General features: G+C 36.6%; 1 protein-coding gene across 4 annotated transcripts in view; it reads right to left on the bottom strand.

Annotated features, from left to right (window-relative positions):
- The window catches only part of LAMA2 (laminin subunit alpha 2), a 622674-nt gene that overhangs the window by 88743 nt on the left and 514383 nt on the right, over positions 1–19548 (bottom strand). For all 4 annotated transcript variants that reach the window (XM_033235504.1, XM_033235503.1, XM_033235507.1 and 1 more), the window contains one exon: positions 10289–10391. In XM_033235504.1, the coding sequence (XP_033091395.1) occupies positions 10289–10391 (103 nt within the window). The remainder of the gene's footprint in view (positions 1–10288; positions 10392–19548) is intronic.

Consider the following 19548-nt stretch of genomic DNA (forward strand, 5'->3'; position numbering starts at 1 on the left):
GAAGAAAATAAAGATCCAATCTGTTGATACTAGTTTAGAAATCTTGCTCAGGTATGCATTAAACTGCAAATATATCTTAAGACTGAAATGGAGTTCATCTGTCTTCTTTTTCTTACATCATCTATTAGTGAAAACTCAAATGGAAAAAACAAAATATGAAAAATCCTATACTTCCCACAATACTATTTACCTCTCTTGACTGGATACAATAGATAATTTCTTAGGTAAATTTTTAATAGTTTATTATGCCATAAAAATTGTTTTTGGGACATGTATACCAATTGTTTAAATTAGCTCCACAGAAATGCAACATGTAAATACAAGACAGAGTCCCCAAATAAGGAGGACCACTGAGAAAGGACCAAGAAAGAGAAGTTGTTCTAGTCCCTCCTGGATAGGATGGACCAGTATTTAGTAAGAGTAATGCCTGACAAGCATTGAGTGTGTATATTACACACATTTAGTGTTCTTCAGTTTCAGTGGATTGTTTTACTAAATACTTACAATAACATTGATGTATGATGTGTGTGATGATGTATATACTGTTACTATCTCCAATTTACAAATGAGGAAATTGAGACTTAGAGAATTTGAGTAAATTTCCTAAGCTTGCACGGTTAATAAATGGCAGTAGTGGTATTCAAATCCACTTAGTCTCATTCCATAAACAATGCTAACTACTGCATTCTACCAGGGACTGATAGTCAAAACCAGGGATTAGTAGAGCATTTGGGGTAGTAATGCTCCTCCCACCATCACCCTCAACCTTTTCTTCCTGTCCTCCTCCTTTCCTTTGTCTTCCTCTAATTTTCTCCTTTGTTGTCTTAAAAAAATTGGTCACAGTTACAGAAATCAGAGAAGCCTCACCTAAGCAACATATATAATCAAATTGTAATTATTCAGAGTGGATTAGCATTGTCTATGTGCAAAAGTGGCAGGCAAATATGCAAAGTGTTCCATAGTTTTAAGGATAATGAGGAAAATATAAGAATAGGTACTTCACAATAAAATAAACATACATAATCAATTATGAAATTCTTAAAAAGCACTCAACATTATCATAAAGAACTGAAAAACTAAGCAACAGTGAGATGTCCTTTCTTATTTTTGAGATTGGGGAAAATTAAATGTATGATAATGCCAAGTGCTCACAAGAGTGCTAGTGGAAGTGCAAACTGATTCCACTGTTTGAAGAGCAAGTTAATAAGTTTATTAGAATTTTAAATAGACATGTATTTGGTTTGGCAATTTTACTGACAGAAATTTACCCTACAATATACCTGTAAAAGATTTATCTTTGGGGATACTCATTAGCTCTTCTTTTGTAATAAAAAAAGGAGGGGGGAATAAAAATACCCTAATAGGATTAAAGTACTGTTTATATCAACATAGCATGTTCATACAATGGTACATGTGCAATCTATAAAAAGAAGTAGATGAGCGGATGTGGACGTGAAATAAATCTTAAGACCTTTCCATGAAAATAAAGCAAGATGCACCATATATACGCTGACACATATACAAACGTTTGGGATGGTAGGGGCTGGTGGGAGCTGGGTAGAGAAGAACATGCCAAAAACCTTTACAGTACTTAATAGTGAGCAGAAACTGGGAATGAAGGAGGCAGTTAATAGCGTCATGAGGGATAATGTACTAAAACTTCTCATTTTATACCTGGTTGTGCTGGCTAAATTGCTTTCTGTGTGCATATATTGCATATATTTCTGTTTTTCAATTTTTTAAAAAAGGTAAACCACCTAACTGGGGAAGAATGTTATTTGCTATCTTCATGTTATTTGCCAACACCAAGACTGATTTTCATCACTTTCCTGGTACCCAGAGAAGGCAGGTGGGAGAGAATATGCCTCATTTAATAGAGCTAGAGCAGTCTTGATTTGATTGTGTGCACACCCCTCTCAGAGGCTGTGCATGCGGCTCATTAGAGGAGCTGTGCAGGCCACAGGCAGCTGGAGAACTATCAGCATCTGTATTGGCCTGCATCTGTGAAGAATAGCAAAGGAAAAGGTGGAGAGATGGTGTCTGGATGTGAAGAAGAGTACTGGGCATATTAATTAATGATCCACTCCATTTCATATAAGGAGTTTTATAGGCAGACACCTTAAACCTCTGTTATACTACAGATTATACTAATATAAGCACATAACTTTGTTTAAAGTGTCTGTTGTTAAATTCCAAGTCAAAGACCTGACATCCCTGAAAAACAAAGCATAAAATATTCCAGCAAAGCATGGCTCTAAAACATCAATATGTCTATTTCAGTCACTAATATATTATTATTTTCAATTCTAATCCCATAAAATATACTTTCCAAGTAACTGAATTTTCTCCTGTGTCAATCACAATTCATCTTTCCTACAATACTTCTGTTATTTTTACTGTTTATACTAACATGAAATCTTGGATAGGCTACTGAAAGCATATTCTCTGAAATAAAGCCAGTCTGATTATGACTTTGATATCTATACAAATACTTTGAGAATAAAGGGCTGCTCTTTTGATAGTAGCTTAAAAGTCTTCGACACTTTAGAAAATGTAACTGTAGAAATTTCATTTCTTAGCTTCTTGATTGGATTTAATTTTTAAAATAATGGAGCATTCAAATGTTCTGGCAAGCAAGATATTCCCGCATGGTGAAAAAGATCATTAATTTGAAGGGCATCCCTGGGTTTATACCACTTTCTGCATTCTGATAGCAAAATACTGGCTGAACAATTGGGCCAATTATTCAGAAGACTGACCTGAAGAATATTTTTACTGCTGCCTCTCAAGTTCCAAAGCACTAATTTTGATTCTCTGCAATTTTTTTGTACTAGCAAGTTACAGTGTGTATATTCCAACCCTGTTCTGATTTTTAAAGAATATTTCAGCTGCTTGACTCTGATCCTTATTAATTTGCCCTTTCTTACATTGATCACTTTTTTCTAAAGTAGTTTCTGGAATTTCTCGAACTACGTCTAAACATTTTGTAGCTTTGGTGATAGAATTAGATGAGTAGAAGCTATTCAGAGAAGAATTGCAGATTTCAAAATGGAACTTACAAAATAATAGCGAGGAAAACCTAGAAAAATAAGCACTCCAAGGCTGAGTTTAGCCAAAAGACAGAGGAGGAATAATGTATCTGTAACTAAAATGTAAGAAAGAACTCTTGTGGTTCAGTTTGGATTGTAACAAGGGGAAAGAAACAGATTTATCGATAGTTAAAAGAAAACCCAACTGAATATTTTTACTAGTGATTTCTGGAGAATAAGGAGAAGATCTAATTTATAATTCATAGTTACATTTTCTAGATTCCCTCTCCTTATTCCTTCAGCTTTCATACCTAGTAACAGAAGCCTAGTCATTCTCTCTATTTTCTCTCTAAAGATCACATCCACCAAAACTCAAAGGCTCCACACACATACCTCTTTAATTCTGGTTCTCCCTTTCTCATCTCCTCTTCATACAGTAGAAGAAAAATGTCCAAGAATTAGTTTGGCAAAGGCAGGACTCAAAATGAGGGAATGGAAGAAGCAGAGTAGCAAGGGTTGACTGGGAACACGCTGACAGTATAATTCTCCTTTGTCACATGCCCATTGAAATGACACAAAATAGATGTATCCAGAATAAAATTGCAGGGCAGATTTGCAAGTCACTTGCATTAATAATGAGCAGTTACTCGTGTTTATCATGTTTCTAACATGATGCTAAATATAAATTAGGGCTTAGTTATATTAGAACTAACTATGTACGATCTCAAAATAAAGCTGCTATGCATCATTTCTCTGAAATATAGTCTGGTACAGTGAAATTATTATAGTACACAGAGTTGGAAGATGTGGGTTCAAATGTCATTTCTGTCCCTTTTACACGTGTCAAATAAAGACAACATCTTCCTTCATGTGACTGATACGAGAAATAAACTGGGAGATGCATGAAAAAGTGCTGAATTTACCATAGGCAGTTAGTAAACTAAATATCAGGATGATTTCTATAAGTTTTAATGGGAACGTCTAATTTGACTATTCAAATTCCATCCAGTTGAGTTTCTCAAATGGAATTTTCATTTTTTATTAATATGAACAGGGCACAAATAAAATGCCCTGAAAGAATGCCCCATTCACAAGGGTGAAATTCATGGAAATGTGATGACTTTGGAAAGGACCTGGGATTACAGGCGTAAGCCACTGTGTTCAGATTTTAGCTTCTTGAGATTTCTAAAGACCCTGTCCCCTAAGTCAACCTAAAGACCCAGTGCAGGATCTTGAGACCTGGGTAGGAAAGAAGGGCACCCGAGTGAGAAAGAACAGAAGGTGAAATCTACAACTGTGTTCCTCTCCTAGGTCTCCAGCAAATTGATTTGATAAGGTTGCTACACCCAATCTTTGTACTTTTTAGAAAAATCCCTCCAATTCTGTGCATTATGCAGGCAATCACTGAGTTCGGTGACAATGACTCGGAATGGTATCATTTCCTGAACCTTTATACTTCTAGCCTTCTTTCAGGATTGTAACTCCTGTGTTCCCTTTCCCCAGTAGCTGTCACAAGTTTGGGATGTGCTCTATATCTGATTACTTATTCTGCACAGACAGGCATACCTACTAGAGTGACCACATATGGGAACCTCAGAGAAGACTGTTTCACAGGAAGTCAGGTTATGGAGAAACCCTCTTCTGATTTGAAAGTAAAAAATTAGATCTTGTTCACAATGAACACCATGCTTGCAGATGCTCTTCCTCCCACTAGGAGGTCATAGTAGGAGCTTCAGGAAAGGTGGGAAGGTGTACTTGTCTGGCAGCAGGTTCTGCAAATATTTAGGATATTGGGATAAAAGGGAGTCCTCTCTGCAGCCAGCGGAATGGAAAACTAAAACCACCAGATATCAACAGCCGCATTTGACTCCTCTAGGACATGCTGACTGTGGACTTGCAGACTTGTTTTCTTTTGGCCAGCAAGAAAATTGAGTTTGAATACCTTTAAATAAGACAAATACTCTTTGGTTTAACACAGGCCCCACCATCCCTTTATGTTATCCATAAGTCTCTTGAAGGCATTTCTGTTTATCTCTGGTCTAAATTAACTTACTTGCAAAAAACCCCACAGAATCTCAGACTCTGATTGGATTTAATCACAACAAAGTCCAGATGAGTTTTTAGCTCTAAGTCCAGTTTTTATCGCACAGGCCTTTGTCTCTTGCTGAGATGATATACGGGAATGTTCTGAATGTTTGTTTCTTATCCTCTACTCACCTAGTGGGTTTGGATATGACAAGCTACTACTCACTCTTAGGGATAATCTTGCCAATAGAACCTGCCCCTCTATATTTGCCACTATTTTGCCACTTTTCATTTTTTCTCCTAATCGAAGTCCACCCTCGTTTTATTTTTTTGATTTCCACCATTCACACTCTAAAGGAGGAACCAAAGCTTTGTAGGAGGGATTGGCAATTTCACCTGCAAAAGACTGCTTTGTTCTCCAGACCACAGTAGGCCAGGGCACCCAGGCTTAATTTCATCCTTTTAGTCTAAAATTGTTGTCAATAGAGCAGATTTTGCTTGTCTTGTACATGCCTGCTATGGAAAGGCTGATTCAGGCAAAGGGTAATATGCAAATTCAAAAGGAGTATATCTTTAGTAATAAAAGGATCCCTTAGTCACAATTGCACTCCTATATCATACTTTGATTTAGCAGCACTGCAGTATTCCAGTGTATTCTCTTATTTTAAAAATATAAAATAATAACACAGAATCTCAACAGGTTAGCAATTGCAAGTGTATTACATCCGTGATCTCAGAATCTTCATGACTCACTTGTCTGAACAGAATGACTGAGTGTTTGGAGGACCATAGTGTGGAAGGAAGGCTTCAATTGGTTTGATAAAACTTAATGATTGGAATAATGTTTCATACTGTTCTCTGTGTGGGACAGCACCATATGTCAAGCAATGCACTGATTCATTATTCTTGGGCTTGGGAATAGATTTTTTTTTTTTTTAGTCAAGTTTATGAAGAGTCTAATGTTATACGTGGATTTTCAACTGTGCAGTGGATCCATGCTCTCCAACTCCCGCATTATTCAAGAGTTAACTGTAATTATATACCACAGGCTACAGTGCTATGAGACAAACCACCTCCTTCAAAGGGAGGTGTCACAGATCTCCAGGGAATAGTTCTTTTTATTTCCTGTGTTATCTATTTTATAGATATGTTACCTATTTTTTTTTTTTTTTTTTTTTTTTAAGACAGAGTCTCTGTTGCCCAGGCTGGAGTGCCTTGGTGCAATCTCGGCTCACTGCAACCTCCGTCTCCTGGGTTCAAGCAATTCTCCTACGTTAGTCTCCTGAGTAGCTGGGATTGCAGGCACTCACCACCATGCCCAGCTAATTTTTGCATTTTTAATAGAGACAGGGTTTCACCATGATGGCCAGGCTGGTCTCAAACTCCTTACCTCAGGTAATCTGCCCACCTTGGTCTCCCAAAGTGTTGGAATTACAGGTGTGAGCTACTGCACCTGGCCAACATGTTACCTATTATTTTCCTAAGTACTTAAGTAATTTCATTTATCTTGGGCAAAGACAAAAACCGGGGATAAATGAAAAAGGAAATAACACTGAAAAGTTAGTCAATATAAAATAAGATGTATAATTTTAAAATCTTAATATTCTCAAACTTTTAATAAACCAAGCTCTACTTCTTCCTTGCCTTATACACATTCCATAAGAACCTGAAGTTGGTATTTTACTGAAAAAATTTCTTTTTAATTTTTATTATTGATTAATTAATTATTATTTGAGACAGGCTTTCACTCTCTCACCCAGGCTGGAGTGCAATGGAGCGATCTTGGCTCACTGCAACCTCTGCCTCTTGGGCTCAAGTTATCCTCCCACTTCAGCTTCCCAAGTAGCTGAGTAGCTGGAACTACAGATGCGCACCACCATGCCCAGCTAAGTTTTGGTTCTTTTTTTATTTTTATTTTTGTATACACGGCGTTTCACCATGTGGCCCAGGCTGTTCCTGAACTCCTGGGTTCGAACAATCTGCCTGCTTTGGCCTCCCAAAATGCTGGAATTACATACAGGGCATGAGTCACTGCGCCCAGCCTAAAAAAATTTCTTGTCCATCTGCAAAGTAGTATTCATTCACCCGGTGGTACTAATTCATCTTCTCACTCTTTTAGTCATCAATTTGTACCAAGCCTCATATTCATCAACAAAATACTTTTTATCTCCACAGACATTTGATCAGTGCAATGTAGACAGGCTTCAAATCTCAAATTCACACAAGGGCAAATTTACTTTTAACAGATGTATATTAAAAAATTAAAAAGCAAAACAAATTGCTCGTGGCAAGTTCAGACTCCCTCAAGGCAAGGACAGCATAAAAATGGCAGGGAGCAGTTCTAAGTCATTCATGACTGAAGCTCACGAACTAACTGAACTGTACTGAATTGAACCAAGCAACAAATTAGAAATATGGAGGGTATACTGGCCTCACCATTTTTATTCCTTCTAACTCCAGGCACCATAGAGAGAGAAATGACTAAATCTCTATTTTAATAGCTGCTGTCAAGAGTTTTGCTCTGTAGGGCCTATTTCAGCAGTTCCTGGTGGTAATATATGGCATTTCCCTGATTAACAGCCATTTTATAACCTCTGTAATTGGCCACAAATCAGAGAAATGTCATAATGTAGCAAGAAAACATTCCCATCTCCGTCATAGCCTTGGCTTGGTTTTCTAGAGGAATTATTACTTGAGTAGTTTGTGGGTTTTCATTACTTTAAATAATGTACTACCTGAACTACAAAAAAAGAAATTTAAACGAGCGAACATTTCTGTCTCCTAACCCTTCCTACCATACTTGTCTTTAGATTGCTTTTTCTCTTGGAAAAAAATGCCTAAAAATAAAATTCTTTCTTCATTTTTATAATATCAGTGTAAGTGGGGAAATAGAGGCAAGAGCAGGGTTGGAAGCAGAACGAGGTCATTAAGGCACTCAGTTCAGGTGCAAAATTTAAAGGTGCATTAAAAATTTCTGCAGTCAAGATAAAAATATTTTAATGCAATATGTAAAAAATCAAAATTGATGCAATAAACAAGATACATGATGAACAAATTTGATCTCCATTATAAACAGCACTTTAATAGTACAGCCCTTTGGACTGTGTACTACAGGTGAAATAAAACTCCCTACATACATAATTCTGCACAGTAAAGAGCTCTTATTGCAATTTGTAGAGTCCCTATAGAAAGCTAAAACCTGTGTTCCTGTTGGACAAGTGGACTCAGTCTTCATTTTTATAATACCAGTGTTTGTGGGGAAATAGAGGCAAGGGCACAGCCCTGATATTACTAAAATCTTAAAGACAGGATTGGTTCCTGCACTTGCATGAATCACCTCACTCCCATCCTTCCTATTCCCAGCCCTGGGCAAAGGTATGAGATAGGAAGGAATGACCGCAAAGTCACGGGATTGAGTCCATTTGTACAATAGGAACACAGGTTTTGGCTTTTTATAGTCATTCTTCAGATTGTAATAAGAGGTACCTGCTGAGCAGAATTATGTATGTAGGGAGTTTATTTCACCTGTAATACACAGCCTGAAGAATTGTACTATTAAAATTTCACTTATGATGGAGATAGAACTTGTAATTCTATATCAACCTCTACTGAGACCAAAACATGCCAAATATAAATGATTTTAAAACCTCTTCTCTTTTGAAGATAAGTAAGGTAAGCCAACACCATTTATTGTAAAAAATAAGTATTTCCTCATTTGAGCTAGTCACTATTAAGCATACTAGAAATACACAGTTAATAAAACTCCATGTCTTTCCTCAAGTAGATGGAATGCCAAAAATATATACACCTATTATGCATCAATAAAATTTTTTAAAAAATTTAAAAAGATGATGAAACATTAATTAGTCCATGACTGCGGTAGTTTGACAAGTCTATGAGAAAACTGTACCAGAGACGGGGCATGTAAATCAGATGAAGTGTTAGGTTTCCTGGAAATGATGGCATTTGAACTAAATCCTGAAGGCTAGACAAAGAAGGGAAGTGAAGGATGAGGCATTCCAAGGGGAAGAAATAATACTGAAAACATGAAGGCCTGGAATAGTACCATGTTTGGGAGGGATTATGAATACTTAGGTAAGGTTGGGGAGACACATATGAGACAGAAAATGGTAGGGAATGAAACTGGAGAGAGAAACAGGTGGCAATTCAAATGAGAAACAAGAGATACGTGCATGAAATAATAAATGTAATGACTCATATAGAGAGCAGCCATGTTTAATGATGTATTATTAACACGAAACCCATAATACAGCAGTAGATATTTTGTGCATTTTGATCCCTGAATCAGAAATAAAATACAAGAAAAATGTATTTAGGGCCGGGCACGGTGGCTCACGCCTATAATCTCAGCACTTTGGAAGGCTGAGGCGGGAGGTTCACTTGAGGTCAGGAGTTCCAGAACAGCCTGGCCAACATGGTGAAACCCCATTTCTACTCAAATTGCAAAGATTACCAGGTGTGGTGGCACGCATCTGTAATCCCAGATACTCAGGAGGCTGAGGCAGGAGAATCACTTGAACCTGGGAGACGGAGGCTGCAGTGAGCCAAGATTGCACCACTGTACTCCAGCCTGGGTGACAGAGCGAGACTTCGTCTCAAAAAAAGAAAAATGTATTTAATTTTGTTTTTCTTTTTAGAGACAGGGTCTTACTCTGTTACCCAGGCTGCTGTACAGTAGTGTGATCCAACTCACGGTAACTTCAAACCCCTGGGCTAAAGTGATCCTTCTGGCTCAGCCTTCCAAGTAGCTATGTCTATGTGCTCACACTGCTACACCTGGTTAAGTTTTACAAAATGTTATGTAGAGAAGGGATCTTGCTATGCTTCCCTGACCGATTTCAAATTCTTGGCCCCAGGTGATCCTCCTGCCTCGACCTCCCAAAGCACTGGGATCACAGGTGTAAGCCACTATGGCTGGCTTAGGTTTGAGACTCTTAAAAACTTGTTACACAAAAAGTTACTATACATTAGATACAGGTGAAATGATGCTATAGAAATGAGACTTAAAAATTGTGAAATATTACCCTACTTGAAGTGAGATAGGTAGACAAAATTTTGTAAAACTAGTGAGAAAGTTTATTTGCATAAAGTAGATTATAGAATCATCACAAAAATCATGCTAAAGAAATGATATTCTCCAGTAGTGTGATAGAATATCTTACCAGTAACAACTCAGTTAACTGGAATATAATAAAAACTATGGCCACACTGACCTTTTACATCATTTGCTAACTTCTTGGCTTCGTTAAGAATCCTGAAGCTTTTCTGAAGAGAGCCTTTGGCATCTTCCTTTAACAAACCCCGAGGACCTGTTGCCTGTGGACAGAAAAACAAATGTCATACATCTAAAACCATAGAATAATGGAGTGGAGGGATCCAGAAGGCAGTTGGTACACAGAGTTTACCTTCAGGAAAGAGTTCTGGGCTGCAGATATAGAATTGTAAATTATTAGCACATTTTTGGTAGTTAAAGTTAAGAGACTGTTTATTATGGTATGAGAAGAAGATCTAGAACAGAGTTCTTAGGAACTTCAATGTTTACAGAGTAGGTAGAGAAAATGGAGCTGGCAAGGTGACTGGCATTCCAGAGATGAAAAGGAGAAATTAGGAGAGCATGACACCATGGAAATTAAGAGAGGCAGAAGTGACCCAATCCATAACTTGCGGTGTTGCAAGGACATAACTGAGCAGTATTACGACGCGCTGCAGAAGTCAAGCAAATTAAGAACTAAACACATCCCCTGACTTTATCCCTAAGTAAATTTCACTCTAGTTGTGGAGTGAGGGGAGCATTTCCTGTGTCTCCCAAGTGCTGAAATGAGAAAGAACACTGCTCCTTTTTAAAAATGCATCTTAAAGCAGTATGGCAAAACACAATCTTCTAAATGACAATCTCTGAGCCACAATTATCTCCAAGCAAAGATATATTTGTTTAGGCTTAGACTAAAAAAGGTGACACAAAGTTAATAGAATGATATGGGAAAAGGAATGTTTAACTTGAATGTCTAGTTACCCATTTTAATAGTGTTTGCTTCTCAGCCATCATTACATAATTCATATATACCAAGAGATAAATCAAATAGAATCTTATGTGCAAATTTTAAATTAGAAAAGTATGGCAATTGCAAGAAGGGTTGGAGAATGCTAAATACTTACTGTTGAAGATATAAATCTGAACTCAGATTATCACAGGCATAACACTTGTTCAAATAATGTTCAAATAATGTGACTGATAAAAATAATGTAACGAAGGCATCCAGACTGCCTTCGTTACATTATTTTTATCAGTCACATTATTTGAACATTAAACTACAAAAGATTACAGAACTTGGTATGGCTGTGGTCAAATTTATTTTAATGTATTATTCTAAGAGCTTTCAGGTAAATAATCGATTGCTCATAGAACAGACTGATTGTACAATACTATGATATCTACAAAAAGATATATTGGAAACATCTACATGAATAAAAAGGAACACTGAACATAGTTCTTGCAAAAGACAACCTTGGCAAATTATTCTCCAGAAAACCGATGATGTTTTCTACTGGGAAACCAGGAATTCTCATTGCTACAGTTCTCTTGGGAATTAGATACAGTAACATCACATAAGTGTCATTTATCTTGGAAAAAAAAAAAGAGTGTCAAAATTAATGGCACAGATGCAATGCACTTTAACTCACAAAGTAAGCCTCAGGTTACCCATTCAGATTCTATATTTGTTCCAAATTTACACATCATTTTTACTATAACATTTGGTTATAGGTTTTCTGAATCAAAACAGTTTAGAGACAGGAAACTACAGTGAAAGAATGTGTGAAGATTCTCTAAACAAACACATGAAAACAGCAGAAGTGACAGCTGACAATCTGTCTGACAATGAGCAAAGAGAAGAGAAAACTCTAAAAAGTGGAGAGAAGAATTTTTAAAGCTCAGGAGTCTGAGTCAATTTGGAAAGGGATAAAATGTATAGAGGTAAAGTAGGTCTCAGTAGATGCCAACATTATTGTAGTAAAATAACCAAAGATGATAATACAGTCTTGAATCGCCAGGATAATATGGGCTATTTGTAGTACTAGATAAAACTAGACAAAAAAAAAAAAAAAAAAGAAAAAAGAAAACAGCTTTCCCCAGGGCCTTGGAGTGTGAATACCTTTTTGTAAGAATATAATCTGACAAGCATTTAAAAGTCATAATTTTAAAACTGACCTCAGGTGTGCAAAGTGAGGCACAGGATTACAGTGGGGCGAAAAGGTTGATTTGCCGAGCATAAGAAAATAAAAGGAATAGCCTCAGTGGCAGATTGGAAAAGTAAAATGTGGTACATATATACCGTGGAATACTATGCAGTCATAAAATGAATGCAATCATGTCCTTTGCAGGAACATGGATGGAGCTGGAGGCCATTATTCTTAGCAAACTAATGCAGGAACAGAAAAACAAATACAGTATGTTCTCACTTATAAGTGGTAGCTAAATGATGAGAAAATATGGACACAAAGAGGAGAACAACATACGCTGAGGCCTACTTGAGGGTAGTTAGTGGGAGGAGGGAGAGAATCAGAAAAAAACTATTGGGTGGTAGGTTTAGTTCCTGCGTGATAAAATCTATACAACAAGTCTCCATGACAAGAGTTTACCTATATAACAAACCTGCACATGTACCTTTGAACCTAAAATACAAGTTCCAAAAATTAAAAAAATTTGAAAAGAATTTAAAAAAGGAAATAAAGGGAATAGGTAAGAGAGAGGAGAGGAAGATGGCCCAAATGACAGTGAAAGAGGCTAAAATCTAAGCTGTGGAAATTGTGGTAGGACCAGAGATGACCATACTGTTTAATACTTTTATTGATGTAAAACTGGCATAAACAAACCACGCAAACCAATTTACATTTGGATAAGTTTTGAATTTATACACCCATGAGACCATTAACACAACCATGGTAGAGAATATATCCATCATTTCTTTTGAATCCCTTCCTTCTATCCTTCTTTCTCTTCTCTCTGTCCCCAGAAAAATATTGGTCTGCTTTCCATCACTGTAGGTTTGCATTTCATAGAATTTTATATAAATGGAACCATTCTGGATGTACTCTCTTTTTGTCTGGCTACTTGGATTCAACATAGTTTCAACATTCATCCATGTTGTGTGTGTATCCATATTTGACCGTTTTTATTGGTAAGTAGTATTTCATCATAGGGATATGTACACATCTGTGTACAAATTTTTGGGTGAACATATGCCATCATTCATCTTGGAGTGAATACATAGAAGCAGAATGGCTGGATCATACGGCAATTTATGTTTATGTTTTTAAGAAATTATCAACCTGTTTTCTAAAGTATCTGAACTATTTATATTCCCACCACCAGTGTATGAGAGTTGCATTTGCCTACATCTTTGTTGATACTTGGTATAACCTGTCTTTTAAAATTTTAGACATTCTAATTGGTCATTTTGGTTTTGCTTTGTGTTTTCCTTATGACTAATAACATTGAGCATCTTTTCACATGCTTATTTTCTACCTTCTTTGGTGACGTATCTGTTTAAATCTTTTGTTCAAATTTTCTTGGGCTATTTGCTCTTATTTTTGAGCTTTGAATGATATGTGTGAATAATCTGGATGTGAGTCCTTTATCAGATATGTAATTTGGAAATATATTCTACTAGTTTGTAGTTATCTTTTCATTTTCTTAAAAGTGCTTTTTTTTTTTGAAGGGAAGAAGTTCTCAATTTTGATGAAGTTTAAGTTGTTAATTTTTTTTTCCCTTTGAGGATATGCTTTTGGTGTTGTATCTAAGAACTTTGCTTTACCCAAGATCACAAAGATTTCTCTTATATATTTGTAGATGTTTTGTATTTTTATGTTTTACAGTTAGGTCTAGCATCTCTTTTGAGTTAATTTTGGAATAAGGTGCAAGATACAGACTGAAGTTCATTTTTTTGTTGTTGTTCGTGGATATTCAATTCCTCTAATAGAATTTGATAAATGTACCTCGCATTGCTTTTGTATTTATGTCATAAATCATTTGACCACACATGTCTAAATCTATATCTGGACTCTTTAATCTGTTCTAATAATCTATTTGTCAATATTGATACCAACACCTCACTTTCTGATTAGCATAGCTTGGTAGTAAGTATTGAAGTCAGGTAGTATAACCTTTCCAACATTTTTCTCCTTTCCAGTTCCATATGAATTCTAAAATATACCTGTCAATTTTTAGGAAAAAGCCCGCTAGGATTTTTACTGGGATTGCATTGAATGTGTAGGTCAATATGTATAAAACTAGGATTATAGGAATATTGAATTTTCTGGTCTATGAACATGGTATCTCTCTTGATTTATTTAGGTTTTCCGTAATTTATCTCCGGAGTATTCGGTGTAGGGGGTCTTTCACATTTTTAAGGCTATTGTAAACTGTATCCTTTTAATTTCAACTTCCAACGTATCTTTGCCAGTCTTCAAAATTATTGATTTTCATATATAGATGTTGTACCTTATAACATTGGTAAGCTCACTTATTAGTTCTAGTAACTTTTTTAAATAGATAGCATTTTATTTTATGCTTTTTAAACTTTTTTTGGGTTGTAGAGATGGGGTCTTGCTATGTTGCCCAGGTAGTCTCAAACTCTTGGCCTCAAGCGATCCACGTGCCTCAGCCTTCTAAAGAGCTAGGGTTACAGGCATGAACCACCAGGATTCTATGCTTAGACTTCTAGAGTATCTGTGAATAAAAACAATTGTACTTATTTTTCAATATGGATGCCATTTATTTCCTTTTTCTTGCCCATTGTACTGGCCAGCATCTCTAGTACAATGTTAAACGGAAGTGATGGAAGCAGATATCCTTGCCTTGTTCCTAATCTCAGTTTTTTACTAAGTGTGATTTTAGCTGTTAGGTTTTTTTAAAAAATAAATTTTTATAGTGATCAGGTAGTGAAGTTCCCCTATTCTTAGTAGGCTGTTTTTTAAAAAAATAGATGTTGCATTTTGTCAAATGCCTTTGCTCTATCAATTGAGGTGATTATACAGTTTGCTTTTTAGTTTGCTATATGGTAAATTACACTGACTAATTTCAAATATTAAACCAATCTTACATCCTGGGATTAATCTCATTTAGTGATAATGTATAATCCTTTGAATAAATCATTAGATTTGATTTACTATAACTTTGCCATGAACTTTTGCATCTATGTTCATGGAAGGATATTGTTATATAATATAATTTTCTTTTTTAAAAAACTATCTTTGTCTGACATTGGTATCAGAGTAATACCGGCCTCGTGGAATGAGGTTGGATGTATTTTCTCGTCTTCAATTTTCTGAACGAGTTTATTATTTCTTCATTAAATGTTTGGTGGAATTCACAAGTAAAGTCATCTGGAACTGAATTTGTGTGTGTGAAGGTTTTGAACTACAAATTAAATTCTTTAATGAATATGGAACTATTCAGATGATTTATTTGTGACTGAGTTTTGGTAGTTTGTGATTTTCAAAGAATTTGCCCTTTTTATCTAAATTGTTGAATTATTGCCATAAAATTGTTTACAATATCCTCTTAATATCCTTTAGTGTCTGCAGAAGTTGTAGTGATTTCATCTCTTGTATTCCTGATATTGGTAGTTGGTGACTTTTCTTATTTTTTTCTGGTTAGTCTGACTGGATGATTATCAACGTATTGATTTTCCACTGACTCTTGCACCTTCATCCAGGAACATGGCGGCCCTGACTGAAGGCCATCTACTGATACAAACCTCCGTGTTGCTAATTTTCTATCTTCTTGCATTTCTGAATATCACCTGCTCTTTGCTTCCAGGCAATTTTTTCTTTACTGCTTTTTAGGAAGTCAGTGATTTCTTCCTGATCCTTAGTCAACAACTCCTTGCTCAGATCAAAGAAGACAGGTGGTATATACCGGAATGTAGAAGATATAGTAGAAACAGTATAAAGAAAGGCAGGGAGGCAGGCAGGGACTTTTGATGCGTGGATGTGAGAGTGAGTATTTTAGCTCCCTAAGATTGTAGGGTTTGTCAAAGGCAATGTGGAGAAGTAAGGCTATTAGACAGGTCAGAGTCAATTTCTGGAAGGTTTGAAGGTGCGATTAAGGAAACTGAGCAATGAGCAATTTGGAGGCATTGAAAGTTTCTGAGTAGGAGAGTGTGATCAGAGCTGTAGTCTAGGAAGATGTATTGGGCAGCTGTGTGGGAAAAAAGGAACCATCAATTGGTTATTGTAATAGAATAGGCCAGAGAAAAGAGAGTAGTCACCTCATCCAAGCACTGTGGAATTGAGAGGTTAAAATCAAGAGATTTGGAGGAAAAGACTTGCCTCAATGTTTCAAGAAGCTCTCTAAAACATTAAAGTGAAGAGCTTATGGCGTACAACTGTCAGTTACAAGCAGTCTGCCAGCAATCCGGGTTTAAAGGACAGACTTTTCATACGATAAGGAAATGGAAAACACTAACATGTTATGGGTGAAAAGCACCGTTTCAACTCACTGGAATTTGGAGAGAACCTTTTCCAGCATTGCTTGGTAAGTTATTGAAGCACATCAACAATATCAGGACAGGTGATGAAGCAGCACTTTCTAAGCTAATTATACTTTATACATATGCATAAGCATCACATCTGAGTTCCTGAGCTGTGTCTACAGCATATGTGAAATATAAATGAGATTCTTTGAGTTGAAAGGTATTTTGTTTCTTGCTTTTTAGAGTTTTTTTTTTTAAACAATAAATTCTTGGTTTTCTCTGTGTCTGTATACATATATATATTCATACATATGGATATATAAGTTATATAAAAGTTTCAACTATATCATGCAAAAGAGTCTATTTTTATGTAAGTTGTTGTATGTTTTTATTAGTTAATAATTGTTTATGAAAATGTGAGGTAATTTAAAACATCATTATAGTAGAAAAAAATGAAATTATAAAGTCTGTTAGGATTCAACAGATAGCTTGGCATTTAATTAATTTTAATATATGTTGTTTTCCTCTTCCTAGTATTTATTAAATATTCATAATTACTCTCACTAAAGCATACTGCCATTGATTAATAGATAAGTGAATTGATTTATTTACCCAACAAAACTTTTTAGTTGTCTCAAGCACCAGATATTCAAAATGGAAAGACTATGCCTTCCCTAATGGAACTGGAGTGCATGGAAGGCGAAAGACAAACAAATATAATCACTTATAAAAAAAGACAATCATTACCATAATGGAGCACAGAAATGCCTAGATGTTTGGCTGTCAGAGGAGGCTCTGTTGGAGGAGGGAGGTATGATGATGAGACCTGAAGGCAAGTTAGAGTTTATCAGGCTGACTAACCTGTACCCCAGTGATTTTCTAAACAAGCAAGTTTAAAAGTTATTGTTTACGTTGCTTTATATATTATGCCTTTTTCCTAAATGTTCCTCAAATTACTTTTTTATTAGAGATGAATTTTTTGAATTCATTGAAAGAGATTTTCATACGATAAGGAAATGGAAAACACTAACATGTTATGTTATTGTTGATTATTCTACTTATGGGTAGAAATTATAAAGAGCAGGTAGGATGGCACCAAGAGCATTGTTTTCTTGAAGTAAGTTAGATCAATCTTAGATTGCATTGTGGCATTGTTCAAAAGATTTTCTGTGTTTCTGACCGATGACACAAACCCTGAGACATCATTTTATGCCTTGAACTTTTAAATACGTCTAAGTTTGGGTCAAAAAGTTTACTTCTCTGCTTCCAATAGACTTTAAAAAAAATTATTGACCCAAATGAGAGTATCATATACAAACAAGCAAACAAAAATCACAAAAGCCAGCGTGGCTTTGCTAAGAGAGTAGATTTGAAGTGTTCTCAATACAGAAAAATGATCAGTATGTGAAGTAGTGCATATTTTTAAATAGCTCGATTTAGCCATTCCACAATGTATATTTATTTCAAAGCATTATTTTGTACATGATAAATATATACAACCTTTATCTGTCAATTAAAATAAATTCTGAAAATTAAGTTCTAAACTTTGGAAGCTATATTTATTATAAGAATTAAGGCAATTGAGGAATCAGAACAGATGGCACAATGTTTCTTGAAAAGGTATTATTAATACATTAGGCGACACAGCTAATTACATAGACAATATGTATTGAATTTGGAGCCAGATCATCTAATTCCCAAATTCTGACCTGCTAGCATCTTCCCTCAATTTGGTTAGAAGTTTCCATAATACAACTCGAACCTAATTCTGATTAAAAAAAAAATCCTCTATGACATCACATTCACTGATATTTACACATGACCTCAAACTAAACAGGAAAAGAAAGTAATTTTATTTACTTTTACTTTGAATTTTTTTATTTTGTTCAACTTCCATATCTCTTAGGGCAATATAAATATCTTATTAATTCTGAAAATCTGGACTATCATAGCCATTCCCGATTTCTAGCATCAGAATTTGGAGATGGGAGGGACGACCTATATTTGGCGATCACCTGTTGTCCACCAGGCATATCTAGATAAAAATCATGGAATACTGAGTGTAAAATAGTGAACGACTGAAACACTCAAGACCTTTAGGGATATCCATATTTCTGCTCCCTGGGAGAGGGGATCTATTGTCAGCTGAAATTTTAATTCTAAAAACTTTCTGTTCTGAGAAAAGGAAATAGGAACAAAACAGAACACCACAGTCACCAAGCAGTGAAAACAGAGGCAGCTGGCCATGAAAACTCTTCTGGGAGCAAAAGGGTCTCAGGAATAGCAGTGTCAGCCTGTCTGGCTTTGTGCTCCACAGAGGTGGTGGGAGCCAGGAACAGGTGGGAGCTATGTCCCCTTCTGAGTTGAAGGTGGGAGAGCCCTGCCCTCCTGGGTGCAGCTGCAGCCATCTAGCCAGCTGTGGACCCAAGCATCCCTGTGCTCTCGGGCCACCTCTCTTCCACTACAGGCTCAGAAGTGCCTGCTCCTTCTGCCTGGCCTCTCCCTGTTCCCAGCCCCCATGCTGATTTCGGAGCTAAGTTGAGGCTTTTGCAACCCAGCCAGGTGTGCATATGCTCAGGGCAGCATTGACACTCTAGCCCCCTGCCACCTTGGCCCCTTCTGGATTTTGGATGCCAAGGAGCACAGGAAGGAGGCCAAGAGGGAGCCGAGGGTGGCTCTGCACGGGCCTGAAGGTGACCCTCGGCATGCACAGCCTGGGTGCCAGTGGGCGCTGTGGATGGTAGGCTGGTGGTGGCAGGAGGTAGACAGGCTCCTGGGTGGAAAGGGGTGGGCTTTCGGTGAAGCCCCACCTTCAAGCCAGGGACTGCCTGAAGGAAGGGGGCTGGACGGTCAGTTTCACAAACTGGAGTGAGAACTTATGGTGCTTTCTTGGGCCAGCTCGTGGCCACCCATGGACCAATCAGCATACACTTCCTCCCCTCTGAAGCCCATAAAAAACTCTGGACTCAGCCAGACATGGGCAGACAACAGGATGATCT

Source organism: Trachypithecus francoisi, unplaced genomic scaffold (assembly GCF_009764315.1).
Source record: "Trachypithecus francoisi isolate TF-2019V2 unplaced genomic scaffold, Tfra_2.0 Lachesis_group15, whole genome shotgun sequence".
NCBI lineage: Eukaryota > Metazoa > Chordata > Mammalia > Primates > Cercopithecidae > Trachypithecus > Trachypithecus francoisi.